The sequence below is a fragment of the Anas platyrhynchos genome, chromosome 30, assembly GCF_047663525.1.
Source record: "Anas platyrhynchos isolate ZD024472 breed Pekin duck chromosome 30, IASCAAS_PekinDuck_T2T, whole genome shotgun sequence".
NCBI classification, from domain to species: Eukaryota; Metazoa; Chordata; class Aves; order Anseriformes; family Anatidae; genus Anas; species Anas platyrhynchos.
This window is the reverse complement of record NC_092616.1, coordinates 2,919,537-2,937,762: the sequence shown is the minus strand read 5'-3', so window position 1 is coordinate 2,937,762 and position 18,226 is coordinate 2,919,537. Positions and strand designations below refer to the sequence as shown.

Below are 18,226 nucleotides of genomic sequence, written 5' to 3'. Positions count from 1 at the left end.
ATAAACTGATTGCAATTGTAAAAGGTCGTTTAGAAGCGGCACATCTAATGCTTATACGTGCCAAATATGAGCCAGTAAGTACTAACGAAGAAATCGAGGAAACATTAGTTCTTAGTAGCCAAGCATTGCAGAGATTCAATGAACAAAATGAGTAACTAAAAGAAAAAGGAGGGATTGTAATACATACACCATAGATGTTTGTTCATTGTCTTTTGTATTATAAAACAAAGAGTTTTGTTTGAGGAGCAGGAGTTGCAAAGGTTTCCTGCTGAAGTAAGGAGCTGTATAATGCTTAGCTAGACACTATGAAAATTCCATTGCTTAATGTAACAAAAAAGAGAATCCTCTCCCCTTCCCTCCTTCTGCATCTCAGTAGCCTCTTTTGTTCAGAAAACACAGCTGCAAAGTTCATGTAACCATGTTCTGATAAGTTGTTAAACTAGTGTATCAACACCCTGCCTTCCTGTCTCACGCTGGGCCAACATGACCAAATAAAGAAAGAAGTTGAACCACAACGCCGAGGAAGACTACGGCCTTCATCTTCACGACCACCAGAGGGACAGAGACGACCCCCTAGCAACAGTGCGCGCAGTCGCAGAGTACACCAAGATGTGCTGCGTAATCCTGAAATCACCAAGATATAAAAAGGGACCCTGGGGGGGTGGTAAGGTGCGCGCCGTTGGCAGAGCCGAGACTCCCCGGCCGCCCAGCGCTGTTTTGCTTGCTGTTGCTTACTCAATAAATTCCTTTCTATTATTAAAGCAATGCTCTCTGAAAATTAATTAAGAGGGAGCTTATAACACACAGGACCTCCATTTCGCCTGACCTCACTTTAATGTACACCACATGGACTCCTGCAGGTGAGCTACTTTTCTCAGCTCCAGCATCACCAATGGAGATGGAGGAAATCAGTGGGTTGCAAACACCTGGTGACATGTCAGGGGGCAGAGGTACGTGCAGGTATCTGCAAGCTCTCATGGAGGTACCCTGAGGGACAGGGCAGCACCTGGGGGCATCCCCTTGGAGGCTGGTGGGAATGCCTTTGGCCAGCTGAAATGACAGCAAATGCACCCATTTAGGACAACTAAACCTGTCCCTCCTCAGTAGGCTCATGGCAGCCTGTAGAGGCATCCACCTGACCCAATGGAGAACTGTGCCACAGGGAGAGCTGAGTCTCTCTCTCCCTCTAGTTTTCCCTCCATCTCCAGGGACTGTAATGGCACTTGTCTCATGGACATCCCTACATTCCCTAATGAAATCCGGGGCAGCCGCTCCATGTAATAGCCAATTCCAGGCCTGCAGTTCTACCTGAGATGCCATCAGTGCCCAACACCACTGGAGCATGCAGCTGACATGGGCAGCACAGGACCCACAGGACAGCTCTGGCCATTCACAACTGGTACTTAAAGGACACTCCTGAGGGCATCTCTGGTAGACCTGGTGCTTATGAGCAAGTGACTGCTTCCCAGAGAGCCAAGGTCTGTCCCACCTCTATTCGGTAGAGGCAGGCAATGCATGGATATGAGGCACATCACACTGGAGTTTCCACTGCTGCTGCTTATCACCTCCATCCTTCATTCACCTCTTTGATTGTACCATCCAGACACAACCCAATGATTTTTTGTCTGTGTCCCTGGATCACAGGATGCCCATAGCCAAGGACATTTTCAGCAGCCCATTCTCGTGCCTGGAGATCGGACTCATCTCCAGCACTGGCCCTCAGGGCTGCACCAACACCACAAAGGCCTTCTGCTGTCAGGGTGGCACAGCCCAGGCCTGTTTCCTTCTGGCCTTGGGAACACCAAGGCTTGCCCTCCTTGGGGTCCCTCATTTCATCCTTCTATGGCCATCTGCCATCCACGGCAGCAGGTCTCTGCCCTGCTGGAAAGCCTTTGCATGTCTTGGGTCTTGGGCAGAAGGTCTGGGACAAGTCTGAGTTTGGCCCTTGTGCCACAGCTGAGGTGCTGCAGCCCAGATGTGCCCCAATGGCCTCGGCCTGGGGCACAGACGGGAGGAGCTGAATCTTGACTGCAAGGAAGCTGTGTCAGCATTAAGGAGTGCACTGCATCTGTCCCAAGCTGTTCTCCCTACTCTCCCCTTCATCTGCAGTGCTGCACTACCCCTCTCCCTTACCATGAGGTGCTGAAGGTAAGTTTGCCAGTCCCTCGTGTGCCACCTCTGCCTGTGGCATGGCAGCGGGGATGTCCTTGGCGAGGGTGCTGAGGCCTTCTCAGAGCACAGAGCCTTGTGGGACATGAGGGGAGGAAGGCTCGGGAATGTGCTGCAATTCCCTCCATATAACACATCCTAATGCATCCTAACACATACAATGCATCCCAGGCACCTTCGCTCCCATCGTTTGAAAAAAGCCCAGCCCCAGGACAAGACTCAAACCCTACCTTCCTGGGAGAGCTCCCAAAAGCAGAGGTATCTTAGTACAAGAACACAGCAGGGACTACTCCAGTGCTCCACTTCCTTTATTCCGTGGCCTTTGCCACTATTTGGAGATGTTCCTGGTGGATTTGTCAAGAAATGCCGGAAAATATGTCTCCTTGTCTCCTTGCTACTGACCTCACAGGTCTTCAAATGACATGGGCTGATGTCACAAGGGGAACCCCTGCATCACTGGGATATCATCACTGGAGCAGTGGCAGTGCTGGCACTTCCGTGGAAGGCCTGGTCCCTGCTGGGCACCCTGCTTGGGTACTCCCCAGCGCTGTCCTTCTGTGGCCAGGAGTGGGGTCAGCAGGCAGCAAGCTTGCACTGGGCGACCCTCGCTGACAGGCAGAGGAGCAGGGGCACCTTGCAGAGGAGCTGTGGTTGAGGAGCCAGGGCGGGCATCCCTTGTCCTGAGCTGAGGGCCAGCAGCAAGCGAGATGGAGGGCTGCTGGAGGGTGACCATTGTCTCTGACCTGACTTCCCTGTTCCCAGTGTTCCTGCAGCTCTCCCCCAAAGGTAAGGGTGACAGGAGCCCGTTCCCAAGATGTGTCACAGGGGCTGTCAGCTGTCCAAAGCTTTGCGGGGGGCTGGAAATGGCTGGTGGCTGCTGCAAGAGCCTTGCCTGAGTGTCCCTCTGGGCTCAGGGGAGTATGTGGTAGCCAGGATTCCTGGGTCCTGATGCTAGGGGTGCCCTAAGCCCCAGGGCTCCTCTGGGCATGGCTCAGCCTCCTTGTGATGGGGACAGTCCAGGGCCAGGTTTCCCTGGGAGCTGGTGCCTCTTCAGGATCTGGCTCTGGGAGGAAGGACGTCCGGTGTCCCAGAGACTGGTGTGTCCTGCAGCTCCACAGGCCTCTCAGGAATGTGCCACAAATGCCTGTGTTGGAAATCAAGCCTTCCCCTTGTACTGATCTCCTTCAGGGGAACCAGCCCCTCCTGTGCCACCAGGCTGGCAGAGCGTGTTCTGGGTGCTGAGATGCCATCCCTGGATGGCCACAGCCCTGGTGCTGGACCCTTCCAATCTCCCTACTGTGGTGGGTTTACACAGGTACACAGGTGAACTCCATGGCCACCGCTCCTTTACTTCCCCACCTACAAGGAAAAGGGGGAAAAAATATGATGAAAAGAGCTCAAGGCTTTAGGTAGAACAGGAGGTCACCCACCAAATATCCTCATGGGTACCAATTATCATCACAGGCAAGACAGACTTAGCATAGGCAAATTGATATATTTTATTTCTTACCCGTGACGGACTACAACCTTGAGGAAATACAAGCAAACTAAAAACACCATTCCCCCCATCCAGCCTCCTGTAACTCCTTCTCCTGGGTGGAACAGGAGAATTGGGAATTGCAGTGAGTCCCTGACATTGTTTCCACTGCTCCTTGATGGTCAATCTCTGCACTCTCTGGGTCCCTCCTGTGGGATGTCCTCCTTCACAAATGCATCCTGCGTGGGGCCATAAACAGTTCAGATAATGACAGATATGACTGGATCATGATAAAATAAAGTTGTTAGAAGCAATATATCAGCTTCATAGTTGCTGACCACAATGTTCATTTTTTGTTGGTGTAGTCGTTGTGTTTGGTCTCAGAACTGTGTTGGGTAGCACATTACATATTGTGTGTGTTCCCTGTTGTGCTGTTTATCCTTTGTGGGGGCTCGTTTATGGTTATTAGTTTACTGCCTAACACTGCCTTATGTTGTGATAAAATTACTGGTCATGAGACAAATCTGGTAGTTGTACTCAGCATTGCTGTCACCTCCATGCTCGAGGAACTTTCTCTCAGAAACTATTTATAATTAACAGTCTTTACTTTTCTCCCCAGGGAGCCAATCTATGGAAGGGATGAGGGGGAACACTTCTTCCCACATCTAGTTACAATAGCTCTTCAAAACTTGGAATCCTTGGAATGTTCAAACCAGTCTGTACGTATTGTTATGTGTCCAGAATGTGTTTCAGGTTTTGTTTAAGGTTAGAGTAAACTATTTCAGAATGCCACACAATGATCTGCCTTGAGGCAGGATAATTATGAGGGGCAGGGTGTGTGGGAGGATATGGGTAGGCACCTAGAGCTGTGGGCACCTCCAATGCTTTCTAACTTCACCCCCAAAGAAGTGCAGAATCATAAAAAAAAAAAAAAAAAAAAAAAAAAAAGAATCCTGACAATTCCAAAGTGACAGAAATCACTGCGATGTGCTGGTGCTTAGATTGCTGAGTTGCAATCTACACAACTCCAATCCCTATGACTGGGCTAGAGAACCAACCTGTGCCTGTATCAGTCAAATATATAGATGAGAATAAAATAAAATCAGGAATGAAGCTCCTACTACTAGAGGGAAGGAGGAAGAAGAAGATGAGGCAGGCTCCTCCCAAGTAAAGCCATCAGAGAAATGTGTGGACAAAGACAGAGATAACATAAAAGCAGCAGTAAGCATCTGATCACTATTCCTTGGGGAGCTGTGAGATGTGTGATTAGATTTCAGCCATCATCTAGGCCAGCACATTGTCACCTGGCTGCTCTGATACTGGGATAACAGGGCCAGTAGCCTGGACTTAGAGGGCAGGGAAGCCAAGCAGCTGGGATCCCTCTCCAGGGAAGGGGGCATTGACAAAGCAATTGCAAAGGGGGCACAAATCCTCCCTCTCTTGAGGTAACTCCTGTCAGGTGTAAAGGAAAAGTAACCCTTCAAGGAAGATGTTGTATGTCACCCAGGCAAATGGACCACCAGGGAGAGAGGCAGCCCATATCTGATGGAATTGGCCATGCTGGAGGTGATTTATGGTGATTTATGCACATTCAACAGTTTTCTACCTTGCCCAGTCACTCACAGGATCCTTCAGCTGTGGGGTTGCTGAGGGTTGACGTGCCAGTAGCTACCCAAATGGTGCACCAGTGGCAATATGGCACCATCCAAGATTCCCTGATTCCCATATATATGCTGATTCATCAACTGCAGAGCCAAGGACTGATCAGCAAAATTTGTTCACCTTTAATAATCCCATAGGGTCAGTGCAAACATGTAATGGAGATCTGAGGCTAACGGTGGAGTATTGTGTCTAGAATGAAGTCACACCAAATTCAACAGATCGTCTATAATCTTCTCTCCTTATAGTCTTAGCTCTAAGAGCATTTAAATGATCTCTTACAGCACCTGAATGCTGCTGTCTGATCCCTTCCTGGGATCAAAAGGAGCCAGTACCTCCAGGCCAGAACACTCTCCCTGTACCCTTGGAAGCAGGCCCCTAGGTCCCATGGACTGTTAAGGGTGTAGTTTGCAAAGTAACCACGGATTTTATCCCCACCCACCACCTGTTGTACCCCTGCAAAGTCCTGCCTCAAGGTACAAAGGGCAGGGAGACCTGGCTGGTGAGAGCTGAGGCCCTGTGGAGATGTCCGAGACACAACAGCCATTACAGCCAAGGGTGACATAGAAGAGAAAGGAAAAAAGAGAACATTTAAAAGAGAACAGAATAGGTTTAGCTCTGCCTGTGGCACATGACTCCTTTTGCTCTGCTGACAGCCTCTGCAGGCTGCCCTGCACATAAGGAGTAGGGACAGGTTCAGTTGTCCTACATGTAGCAAATACTGCCATTTCAGCTGGCCTGAGGAATGCCCCATCAGACCAGAGGATCAACCTCAAATTTCAGCAGGTATTTCCATCTGAACAGCTCCAGCCTGTCCTCCATCTCCACTAAGGAGCTATTGTGGCTCAGTAATTCGCATTAAGGTGCCTATGTTGTGGACACCTGAACTGAGGCCTGAGGAATCCCAGCTCCTGTGGGTCTGTGGCAGATATGGGAGGGAGCTGAGATCCCTTTCCAGCCCCAGGAATAAAAACAAGCATGAGATGCCTTGACTAACTCTGTGGAATTCCTTCCTGAAGTGGGGATGAAGGAGATCAGCCCCTGACCATGATTTCATGTAAAAAATGAAACTGGGACAAGAAGATGTGATTGTTACACTTAATTGGTTTTCTGCTAGGAGAAATGATCCTGCTGTCAAGAAGTGTGTCTGCCCTGGGGAGGAAGGGAAGCGCAGGGATCCCTTCAGGCTGTTTCCCAGCAGGTTCCCCTGCAGCCCAAGGGCCACGTGCAGGGAGCCTGGTGGGGGGCAGAGCAAGGGAGGCCTTGGACTGGGCCTCTGTTGCTGAGCTGGGCCGGGCTCCTACGCCCAAGGGGAGCTCCTGGCAAGCGGGCAGCGCTGCACAGAGACAGCTCTGCCCAGGAGCAGCTCCTGTGCACAGCGCAGAAGGGCGGGGGCACTGCCTGCAGCTGGCACTGGGAGGGGGGAGAAGGGAAAGAGAGGTTACGGGCTGTTTGGAATATGAGAATACTATGAGCTCAGAGGAGGAGAAATCTTCCTAGCATGTAACACGGTAAGTGTCTTTCTGTAGTGTATTGCACAGGAATATCAGGGAAGGTTTCAAGACTGAGAACTTCCCTTAGAAGATCAGACCAGATGCACTTGGTATTTCTTTAGTGTGGAAAAGCACAAGCTCCAGCCCAGGGGTTCCCTACTGCAGGGTCAGTGTCCAGGTCCGGAGGGTTCCCTTGTCTCAGGATGGCTGCAGGCTGTGAAGCCAGGGCTGCAGGCAGGGGTGTCCAGGGCTGTGGTGCAGAGCAGGGTCCCTGCTGTGCCCCAGGGGCTGTGTGCCGGGGCAGGGCCTCTGCCGCCTGCCAGGCTCAGCACTCAGCCTGCCCGGGGAGCTGCCCAGGGCGCTGCGGGGAGAAGCTGTGGGTGGAAGGAGCCCCCTTGGCAGGGCAGGGTCCTGCTGCTGGTGGGAGGCTGCTGCCTGGGGCAGCCAGCTCACAGCAACACAGCACATCTACAGGGTATTTCCCACAGGTTTTTCATTAGCATTGTCAAGGCAACAAATATTTTAAAGACATAGAGCTTTCTTGACTCTCTCTTTTCTGTTTCCATTTGCTGAGGAAGCTGGGAGGATACATTAAGGGAAGAGAAAAAGTTCAGTTTGGGCAAGAGGCTGACAGCTCTTTCCCAGTTCAGACAGAAACCTGATAATGGCTTGTCACCATCTCTGTAGGCTAAGTCTGCACCACCATCGTGTTTCTGGCCACTGAATCTTTTCTTCTGATCTGCTTTTCTGGACTATCAAACTGTTTATTGTCCCATCACGTGCCATGCTGCTCAGAGGTTTCTGCAGGGCAGATCTGAGTGCTCAGAGATACTCAGATAGGAGTAAACAGAAACAACTGCAGGAATAAACAGCTCCAGGCACTGAAGATAGGTCAGGGAAGGAGGGAGGTGCTGTACAGGGTAGATTTGGGCATCCTTCTCTCAGTTGCTGCAATGCAGATACCTTCTTCTATGTAAGTTCCCTCGTCCCCTCTCCCAGCCAAAACTACTTCTGCCATGAAGATCATAGAATGAATCCTATCATAGAACGGTTTGTGTAGGAAGTTACTTTAAAGATCATTGAGTTCCCAATCCCCTGCCATAGGCAAGGGCACTTTCCACTAGACCAGGCTGCTCAAAACCTGGCCTTGTAAACTTCCAGGGTTGGGGCACCCACAACTTCTCCTGGCAACCTGTTCCAGTGCCTCACCACACTCTGAGTGAAGAATTGCCTCCTAATCTCTAATCTGAATCTGCCCTCTTTTAGTTTAAAACCACTCCCCCTTGTCCTATCATTATCTACCCAAGTAAAGAGTCCTTCTCCATCTTTTTTATACGTCCCCTTCAAATACTGAAAGGTGGCAATGAGGTCACTCCGAAGCCTTCTCTTCTTCAGGCCGAACATCCCCAGCACTCTCAGTCTTTCTTCATAGGGGAGGTGCTCCAGCCCCTTGATCATCTTTGTGGCCCTCCTCTGGACCCACTCTAACAGCTCCACATCCTTCTTGTGCTGGGAACTGCAGACCTGGAGACAGTACTCCAAGTTGGGCCTCACCTGGGCAGAGCAGAGGGGGACCATCACCTCCCTCGACCTTTTGGCCACTCCTCTGTTGATGCAGCCCAGAATGGAGTTAGCCTTCTGGGCTGCAGGCAATCACTGCTGGATCGTGTGGGGCTGATCATGGTGTCCAGGGCATGAGCTGCCATGTCTGCAACCAGAGCCCCAGAAGAGGAGAGGTGCCTCTCGGTGGGCATGCTCCCCTTTCCTATTGCATGACAGAGGGGTTGCCAGTGACTGCTCAGCATCCCTGGGGTCTGTTCACAACTGGGTGAGGCTTTCTGGGGGGGTTCTCTGCCTCTTTGTCTTCCACTGAGTGAGCACTGTGATATTTCCCCACATTTTCTCCACCTGTTCATGCTGCTTCTGCTATTGTGTTCAGGCTCTCTAGGGATGGGGTTTCAGGTGCAGTTCCAAAAATGACCCTGAACATCCTGCCACAGATGTGTCTGCATAGCAATGAGGTGTTCCATCACCCATCTGACTTCTGGGACCACAGACAATGCAGTGCAAGACGGTGGGTAATATGCCAACGATCTCTTCAGAAGACCTCATCTTCTGCCATTTCCCTGTTTTCTAATCTGTGTCACCTGGGCAGTGCAGTTGACAGGGCATGGGAAGTAAGCAGGCTTTCCACCTTAGGAAACACATCAGCCTCCTTGTGGTGTCAAGTCAAGCTATTCTCCACAAGGGCGCAACTTGGTCTGGCTGTCTGAGTGAGGAGCCATCTCCCATTAGTCTCTGCACATCTGGGCTGAGAAGGAGAGAGAGAGGAGATTGGAGAGCTGCACTTTGGATCTGGACCCCCCCTGCTATGTTCTGTTCCTTTTCAGAGAAACTTCTGAGTGTGGTCATCCTAGCACTTAGAGAGGAAGGATGGGGCAAAGGTAGGAAGAAGACCAATGGAGAGACCAGACCTTCTGATGCTGCACTAAGGCCCAGGGTACACTTCTGACTCTCAGGACTCGCTAGTGTTCAGGTTGAAAGAAATCCAAGTGCTTTGGATTTCCCCTCTGTCGTGGTTTCAGCTAAGATAGAGTTAATTTTCCTCCTAGTAGCTGGTAGGGTGCTGTGTTTGGGATTTAGGATGAGAATAATGTTGATATCACACTGAATTTTTAATTGTTGCAGAGCAGTTCTTCCACTAAGCCAAGGACTTTTCAGCTTCTCATGCTGTCCTGCAAGCAGGCAGTCTGGGAGTGCAGCGGGAGCAGGGAGGGGACAAAATCAGGACAGCTGACCCAAACCGGCCACAGGGGTATTCCATACCATCTGACATCATGCTGAACAATTAATATAGGGGAGCTGGCTGGGTGGGGGGACTGGCTGCTGGGGGATAGGCTGGGCATCAGTCAGCAGGTGGTGAGTAATTGCATTGTGCATCACTTGTTTTCTAAACATGAACAGTAGTAGTACTAGAATCACTATAATTATTATTTTCTTTTCTTTTCTGTCCTAATAAACTGCCTTTATCTCAACTCACAGGCTTTCATTTCTTTCTAATTCTCTACCCCATCCCAGAGAGGGAAGGGGGAGGGTGAGCAAATGGCTGTGTGGCCAGCAGGGTTAAACCACAACACCCTCTTTTAATGAATGTGCGTCTGATGTGACAAGGAATGCAGACAGTGTATCACTAAGTTTCAGAGGTTTCTGCAACAAACTGAGTAGGTTTCACTCAAAGACGTCTGTCCAAAACTGTCACTGCATTTTCCTTCTTCAACAGGTCCCCATTCCCAGGGGAATCAAATGTCCAACAGTAGCTCCATCACCGAGTTCCTCCTGGCATTCACAGACACACGCGAGCTGCAGCTCCTGCACTTCGTGCTCTTCCTGGGCATCTACCTGGCTGCCCTCCTGGGCAACGGCCTCGTCCTTACAGCCATAGCCTGCAACCAACGCCTCCACACTCCCATGTACTTCTTCCTCCTCAACTTTGCTCTCCTCGACCTGGGCTGCATCTCCACCACTGTCCCCAAAGCCATGGCCAATTCCCTCTGGGACACCAGGGCCATCTCCTATGAAGGATGTGCTGCACAGGTCTTCCTGTTTGTCTTCTTGTTTTCAGCAGAATATTCTCTTCTTACTGTCATGGCCTATGACCGCTATGTTGCCATCTGCAAGCCCCTGCACTACGGGAGCCTCCTGGGCAGCAGAGCTTGTGCCCAGATGGCAGCAGCTGCCTGGGGCAGTGGGATTCTCAATGCTCTGCTGCAAACTGGTAACACATTTTCCCTGCCCCTCTGCCAAGGCAATGCCGTGGACCAGTTCTTCTGTGAAATTCCCCAGATCCTCAAGCTCTCCTGCTCACACTCCTACCTCAGGGAAGCTGGGCTTGTCATGGTTAGTGCATGCTTTGCTTCTGGATGTTTTGTGTTCATTGTGCTCTCCTATGTACAGATCATCAGGGCCGTGCTGAGGATGCCCTCTGAGCAGGGACAGCACAAAGCCTTTTCCACATGCCTTCCTCACCTGGCCGTGGTCTGCCTGTTTGTCAGCACTGGAGCTTTTTCTTACCTGAAGCCCCCCTCCATCTCCTTCCCATCCCTGGACCTGGTGGTGGCTGTTCTGTACTCGGTGGTACCTCCAGTGCTGAACCCCCTCATCTACAGCTTGAGGAACGAGGAGCTCTTGAATTCTGTGAAGAAAGTGATTTCCTGGAGTTTTTTCAATAGTTATAAAATTATTGCCTCTTTCCATAAATGACTCCCAGCATATCTGATGTCAGACCTGTGTTTTGCTTGTTTTCATTTTTATAGGTAAGTATGGTTTTTCTGTTCCTGCACACTTGGGGATTTCTCTCACTTCACAGAATCACAGAATCACAGAATTTCTAGGTTCGAAGAGACCTCAAGATCATCGAGTCCAACCTCTGACCTAACACTAACAAATCTTCCACTAAACCATATCACTAAGCTCTACATCTAAACATCTTTTAAATACATCCAGGGATGGTGACTCAACCATTTCCCTGGACAGCCTATTCCAGTGCCTGGGAAGAGTACAGGGATGCAGTCCAGATGTGCAGGGATGGCATAAGGAAAGCCAAAGCACGGATGGAACCGAGCTTGGTGAGGGATGCAAAGAATAACAAGAAGGGCTTCTATAGGTACTTTGCTCTGGAAAGAAAGGACAAGGAGAGAGTATCTCCTCTGATGGATGAGAATGGTGAACTGCTAATAACAAACATGGAGAAGGCTAAGGTACTCAACAATTTCTTTGCCTCAGTCTTCACTGCCAGTCAGGCTTTCAAAGTCTTTTGTTCTCTTAAGCTCTAGATGGAGGCTGGGGGAGCAAAGTTGCACACACTGTAAGTGAAGAGGAGGTTTGAGACCACCTGATGTAACTAAACAAGTACAAATCTACAGGGCCTGCTGACATGCATCTGAGGGTCCTGAGGGAATTGGCTGATGTAGTTGCCAAGCCACTCTCCATCATATTTGAAAAGTCGTGGCAGTAAGGCAAAGTCCCTGGTGACTGGGAAAAGGAAAGAGGGAAACATCACTCTTAATTAGGCTAGAAAGGAAGACTGGGGGAACTACAGAAGGGTAAGCCTCACCTCTGTGCCTGGCAAGATCATGCAATGGGTCCTCTTGGAGGCAATGTTAAGGCACATGCAGGACAAGGAGGTGATCTGGGACAGCCAGCATGGCTTCACCAAGGGCAAATGGTGCCTGAGCAATCTGGTGGCCTACAATGGAGTGACAGTATCAGTTGACAAGGGAAGACTGACCAATGTCATCTACCTGGACCTCTTTAAGGCTCTTAAAACAGTTCTACATGACATCCTGATCTCCAAGTCGGAGAGGTATGGATTTGATGGCTGGACCATTCAGTGGATAAGGTGTTGGCTTGAAGGTCGCACTGGGAGAGTAGTGCTCGAAGGCTGTATGTCCAAGTAGAGGCTGGTGATGAGTGTTATCCCTTAGGGGTCTGTCCTGGGACTGATATTGTTTAATACCTTTATCAATAACATAGACAGTGGGATTGAGTGCACCCTCAGCAAGTTTGCTGATGACACTAAGCTGAGTGGTGTGGTTGATACAATAGCAGGAAGAGACGCCATCCAAAGGGACCTGGACAGGCTTGAGAAGTAGGCCCGCATGAACTTAATGAGGTTCAACGAGTCCAAGAACAAGGTGCTGCAACTGGGCCCGGGAAATCCTGGATGTGAGTACAGACTAGGAGAAGAACTCACTGAGCTCAACAGAGAATTGTGGCTTGAGCTTAGGAGGAAAAAGAGGGTTTATAATCTTTGGAAAATTGGGCAGGCCACTAAGGAGGACTATAAGGATGTAGCGAGGCTGTGCAGGGACAAGATTAGGAAGGCCAAAGCTCATCTGGAGCTCAATCTGGCTACTGCTGTTAAAGATAACAAAAAACGCTTTTATAAATATATCAACACAAAAAGGAGGACTAGGGAGAATCTCCATCCTTTACTGGATGCGGGGGGAAACTTAGTTACAAGAGATGAGGAAAAGGCGGAGGTGCTTAATGCCTTCTTTGCCTCAGTCTTTAGCGGCAAAACCGGTTGCTCTCTGGATACCCAGTACCCAGAACTGGTGGAAGGGGACGGGGAGCAGGATGTGGCCCTCACCATCCACGAAGAACTGGTTGGTGACCTGCTACGGCACTTGGATGTGCACAAATCGATGGGGCCGGATGGGATCCACCCAAGGGTACTGAGAGAACTGGCAGAGGAGCTGGCCAAGCCCCTATCCATCATTTATCAGCAGTCCTGGCTATCGGGGGAGGTCCCAGCTGACTGGCGACTAGCAAATGTGACGCCCATCTACAAGAAGGGCCGGAGGGCAGACCCGGGGAACTACAGGCCGGTCAGTTTGACCTCAGTACCAGGGAAGCTCATGGAGCAGATCCTCTTGGGAGTCATCATGCGGCACTTGAAGGGCAAGCAGGCGATCAGGCCCAGCCAGCATGGGTTTATGGAAGGCAGGTCCTGCTTGACGAACCTGATCTCCTTCTACGACAAAGTGACGCGCTGGGTGGATGAGGGAAAGGCTGTGGATGTGGTCTACCTTGACTTCAGCAAAGCTTTTGACACCGTCTCCCACAGCATTCTCCTCAAGAAACTGGCTGCTCTTGGCTTGGACTGGCGCACGCTTCGTTGGGTTAGAAACTGGCTGGATAGCCGGGCCCAAAGAGTTGTGGTGAATGGAGCCAAGTCCAGTTGGAGGCCAGTCACTAGTGGCGTCCCCCAGGGCTCGGTGCTGGGGCCGGTCCTCTTTAACATCTTCATCAATGATCTGGATGATGGCATTGAGTGCACCCTCAGTAAGTTTGCAGATGACACCAAGCTAGGTGCGTGTGTCGATCTGCTCGAGGGTAGGAAGGCTCTGCAGGAGGATCTGGATAGGCTGCACCGATGGGCTGAGGTCAACTGTATGAAGTTCAACAAGGCCAAGTGCCGGGTCCTGCACCTGGGGCGCAATAACCCCAAGCAGAACTACAGGCTGGGAGATGAGTGGTTGGAGAGCTGCCAGGCAGAGAAGGACCTGGGAGTGATGGTGGACAGTTGGCTGAATATGAGCCAGCAGTGTGCTCAGGTGGCCAAGAAGGCCAACGGCATCCTGGCTTGTATCAGAAACACTGTGACCAGCAGGGCTAGGGAGGTGATCGTCCCCCTGTACTCGGCTCTGGTGAGGCCGCACCTCGAGTACTGTGTTCAGTTTTGGGCCCCTCGCTACAAGAAGGACATCGAGGTGCTTGAGCGGGTCCAAAGAAGGGCGACGAAGCTGGTGAGGGGCCTGGAGAACAAGTCCTACGAGGAGCGGCTGAAGGAGCTGGGCTTGTTCAGCCTAGAGAAGAGGAGGCTCAGGGGTGACCTTATTGCTCTGTATAAGTACATTAAAGGAGGCTGTAGTGAGGTGGGGGTTGGCCTGTTCTCCCATGTGCCTGGTGACAGGACGAGGGGGAATGGGCTAAAGTTACGCCAGGGGAGTTTTAGGTTAGATGTTAGGAAGAATTTCTTTACTGAAAGGGTTGTGAGGCACTGGAACGGGCTGCCCAGGGAGGTGGTGGAGTCACCATCCCTGGAAGTCTTCAAAAGACGTTTAGATGTAGAGCTTAGGGATATGGTTTAGTGGGGACTGTTAGTGTTAGGTTAGAGGTTGGACTCGATGATCTTGAGGTCTCTTCCAACCTAGAAATTCTGTGATTCTGTGATTCTGTGATTCTGAGAGCAGGCCTGCAGAGAGGGACTTGGGGGTTCGGGTGTATGCAAGGCCCAACATGAGCTAGCAGTGAGCTCTTGCAGCCCAGAAGGCCAACTGCATCCCGGGCTGCATCAACAGATGGGTGGCCAGCAGGTCAAGGGAAGTGATGGTCCCCGCTCTGCTCTGCCCAGGTGAGGCCCAACTTGGTGTGCTGTTTCCAGGATTCCAGCTCCCAGCACAAGAAGGGTTTGGATCTGTTAGAATAAGTCCATTTTCTGTCCTAATAAACTGTCTTTATCTCAACCCACATGCTTTCATTTCTTTCTGCTTCTCTCCCCCATCCCAGAGACAGCGGGGGGTGAGTGAGCGAATGGTTCTGTGGAGCTTAGCTGCTAGACGGGTCAAACCACAACACCCGCAATTAAAATGACTGTTGGGACCCTGAGAAACTCATGCTGGGTCATGTGTGACAAACTCAGACTGAAAGATTCTAGAGCAGGTGACTGAGTGGCTGTGGCAGATCCCAGCATCTTGCTCCAGTCTGGGAATATGTTCCCTTCCAACTAGGGAAATTAGAAGGCATTAATATGAACACAACCAACACAGGTTCAGCTGAAGTGAAAGCCCCAACCCAGGACAATGGAGTGAAGGTCCCTGGGCACAACTGCAGAAAGACTTTGCAAGACCTCTGCCAGTGACAGCTCAAAGCACCAAATGCATCTTGGTGGTAGTAGGTCCTTTTGGCACATGGGCAGAAGTCCTCCCTGGCAAAACCACCACGGAGGCCAGCACTGCAAAGCTGCTGCATAACACCGACTTTTGTCCCCGGGGTCCAGACAGGGGAGAGGGAAGGGGAGAGGCAGGCCGTGGGGAGGGGGCTGGAGTGAGGTCACTGCCACTGCAGCAGCCTGATTGGCCCTCAGAAGGGCTGGCCGGCAGGCACTGTGACATCATCCCGCGCATCAGAGAGCCCCCTGGGCAGCAATGACGTCACTGCAGAGGGGAGGGCGAGGGGCTGGCAGAGCCCCATCGAGAGGCTGGCTGGGGGTCCCCTCTGCTACAGCCACATTCAGTGGCAGTGCACATTCAGGGCTTGGTCGAGCTCCCCGCATTACAATCCCAAAGGCATCCTCAGGGTCCCCTCCTGCCATGGCCCTCCTTCCTTTGCAGCCTCCTCCAGCCCACGGCTCTGCCCTGACCCAGCCACGTCCCATGGGGGCATCTGCAGACAGCCCAGCTCCAGGTCTGCAGGGCTATGGGCCAGGACCAAGACCGGCATGGCTGGCCATTCCCCTGACAAGGGTCCTGAGTGCCAGTTCTTGACCTCCCTGCCCCCTGCCCACCTCCCTGCCCTCTGCTCACCTCCCTGCCTTTTGCCCAGCCCAGTGGCACTAGCCCCATGGCAGTGCCCACTGTAAGTTGCTGCACGGCTCTGGCATTGCCACCACAGCCGCAGCCCCTCTGAAGGCCACAGCAGCTCCTGGGGGCACAGAGGGCTCAGCCCCACAGATGCGGACATCCATGGCACAAGCATACAGAGGTCAGTGTCCCCTGCTGTGCCCCCTGCTCTCTTCTGCAGAAGATCCTCAGAGGCCTGCAGCCCCTCCGTGCCATCCCTGGAGGTCCTCAAGCATCTCCCACTGCCCCAGGGCCAGGGCAGCCTGACCCGAGCTGCTGCAGCCAGAAGGGTGTTTGCTATTCCCATTACTTCCTGATCAGCTGAGAGTGGGTCTCAGACAAAGAAGTTGTTTTGGTTTCATTTATTTTGTTTAAATACACAAAGACTCTGGCTCCTTATTTATGCAAAGCCTCAGGGTCACACAAGATATGCATCAGGCTGGATGCGGCTCCACGCAGCCTACTTTAGTGTTTGGCAACCCTGCCCAGAAGAGAGGGGCTGAAATTACATGACCTTTAGGGTCCTTTTCATGAGTCTCTTATATGTTGGTAATTGAGTACAACAGGATGAAAAACAGCATTTCTTTGAGGAAAACATTATCACACAGGGAAATAGAAAAACAAAACCAAACAAATCCCTCCAGAAGTTAAGAAAGGCTTTCCATGTCTTTACATAAACTGTAATTCATCTGAAGAAGGAAAGAAGCAGTTTATAGCTGCGGAAAGGCACAATGAGTTTCCTCAGCATATCCTGAAAAACATCCATGACATCACTTTCCTAATGACATTCTTGAGCTCCTGGTTCCTCATGCTGTAGATGAGGGGGTTCATTGCTGGGGGCATCACCGAGTACAGGAAAGACATCACCAGGTTCAGGGATGGGGAGGAGATGGAAGGGGGCTTCAGATAGGCAAACATGCCAGTGCTGAGAAACAGAAAGACCACAGCCAGGTGAGGGAGGCATGTGGAGAAGAGTTTGTGCCGTCCCTGCTCAGAGGGCATCCTCAGCACAGCCATGAAAATCTGTACATAGGAGAAAAGAATGAAAGCAAAACACCCCCAGAACAGAAAACAACTAACTGTGAGAAGCCCAATTTCCCTGAGGTAGGAGTGTGAGCAGGAGAGCTTGAGGATCTGGGGGATTTCACAGAAGAACTGTTTCACAGCATTGCCTTGGCAGAGGGGCAGGGAAAATGTATTGGCAGTGTGCAGCAGAGCATAGAGAACCCCACTGCCCCAGGCAGCTGCTGCCATCTGGGCACAAGCTCTGTTGCCCAGGAGGGTCCCATAGTGCAGGGGCTTGCAGATGGCAACGTAGCGGTCATAGGCCATGATGGTGAGAAGGAAATACTCTGCTCCAATCAAGAAAACAAAAAAGAAGACCTGAGTAGCACACCCTGCATAGGAAATGGCCCTGGTATCATGAAGGGAATTGGCCATGGCTTTGGGGACAGTGGTAGAAATGGAGCCCAGGTCAATCACGGAGAGGTTGAGGAGGAAGAAGTACATGGGGGCGTGCAGGCGGTGGTCGCAGGCTACGGCGGTGAGGATGAGGCCGTTTCCCAGGAGGGCAGCCAGGTAGATGCCCAGGAAGAGCACGAAGTGCAGGAGCTGCAGCTCCCGTGTGTCTGCAAATGGCAGGAGGAGGAACTCGGTGATGGAGCTGCTGTTGGACATCTGACCTTCCTGGACAAAGGGGGACTTCCCAAGGAAGAAAAGACAGTGATTATTAAGAGATAAAACCTAATGCTGTTCCCGTCCAAACACCCCTACAGTGACTTTCCCCTTTCTGAGGCGTTTCTTTTGCTCCCTTGCCTGAGGTCTGGTTGGTGCTGGAGGAATGTGGCCCTGGGAGCAGCGGTCTCTACTGTGTGTGCTGGAGGATTCAGACCTGTCCTACAGCTCTGCACAAAAAGAAACCAGGAGTGATCTCTGATTAAATCTACCTCTGATGTATTGGACTTCACAGCATTACCACTCTCAATACTCTTTACTGATGTACTTGTGATTTACTTTGTTCTATCTGCATCACACTCAGGAGCATTTTTAGAGGGTAGGAAACCGTGGCAGCTGTAAGGTATACCAGGTGAGCTTTTGTGAGTCCCGGAAGGCAAAGTGACTGTCCTTAGTGCAGTGAGGATAGCCTGTCTGTCCATCTACCCGGGTCTCAGCCAGACTCCTCTAGGGCTCAGTCGAGTTACCCACATTGAGCTGCTCAATGATTGTGGCCTCAGAAAGTCCCTGGAAGGAGATACAGCTTTGTCTGTGCCCCACGGACGAAGATGCCCAGAGCCCCACAGGTT

At 51.3% G+C, this 18,226-nt stretch overlaps 2 protein-coding genes across 2 annotated transcripts; one reads left to right on the top strand and one right to left on the bottom strand.

The window, feature by feature from the left end:
- The first annotated feature begins 10,011 nt into the window (after nucleotides 1-10,011).
- On the top strand, nucleotides 10,012-11,058 carry LOC139999942 (olfactory receptor 14C36-like). Its single transcript, XM_072029613.1, has one exon. The coding sequence runs from the start codon at nucleotides 10,102-10,104 to the stop codon at nucleotides 11,056-11,058; it is 957 nt and encodes a 318-aa protein (XP_071885714.1). The 5' UTR covers nucleotides 10,012-10,101.
- A 5,441-nt stretch (nucleotides 11,059-16,499) lies between these two features.
- LOC139999957 (olfactory receptor 14C36-like) lies at nucleotides 16,500-17,600 on the bottom strand. Its single transcript, XM_072029624.1, has one exon. It carries the CDS (start codon nucleotides 17,598-17,600, stop codon nucleotides 16,665-16,667), a length of 936 nt encoding a protein of 311 aa, XP_071885725.1. The 3' UTR covers nucleotides 16,500-16,664.
- Nucleotides 17,601-18,226: the final 626 nt, after the last annotated feature.

Coding starts and splice junctions, on each gene's coding strand:
- LOC139999942 (XM_072029613.1), top strand. CDS start 10,102: ATGTCCAACAGTAGCTCCATCACCGAGTTCCTCCTGGCATTCACAGAC.
- LOC139999957 (XM_072029624.1), bottom strand. CDS start 17,600: ATGTCCAACAGCAGCTCCATCACCGAGTTCCTCCTCCTGCCATTTGCA.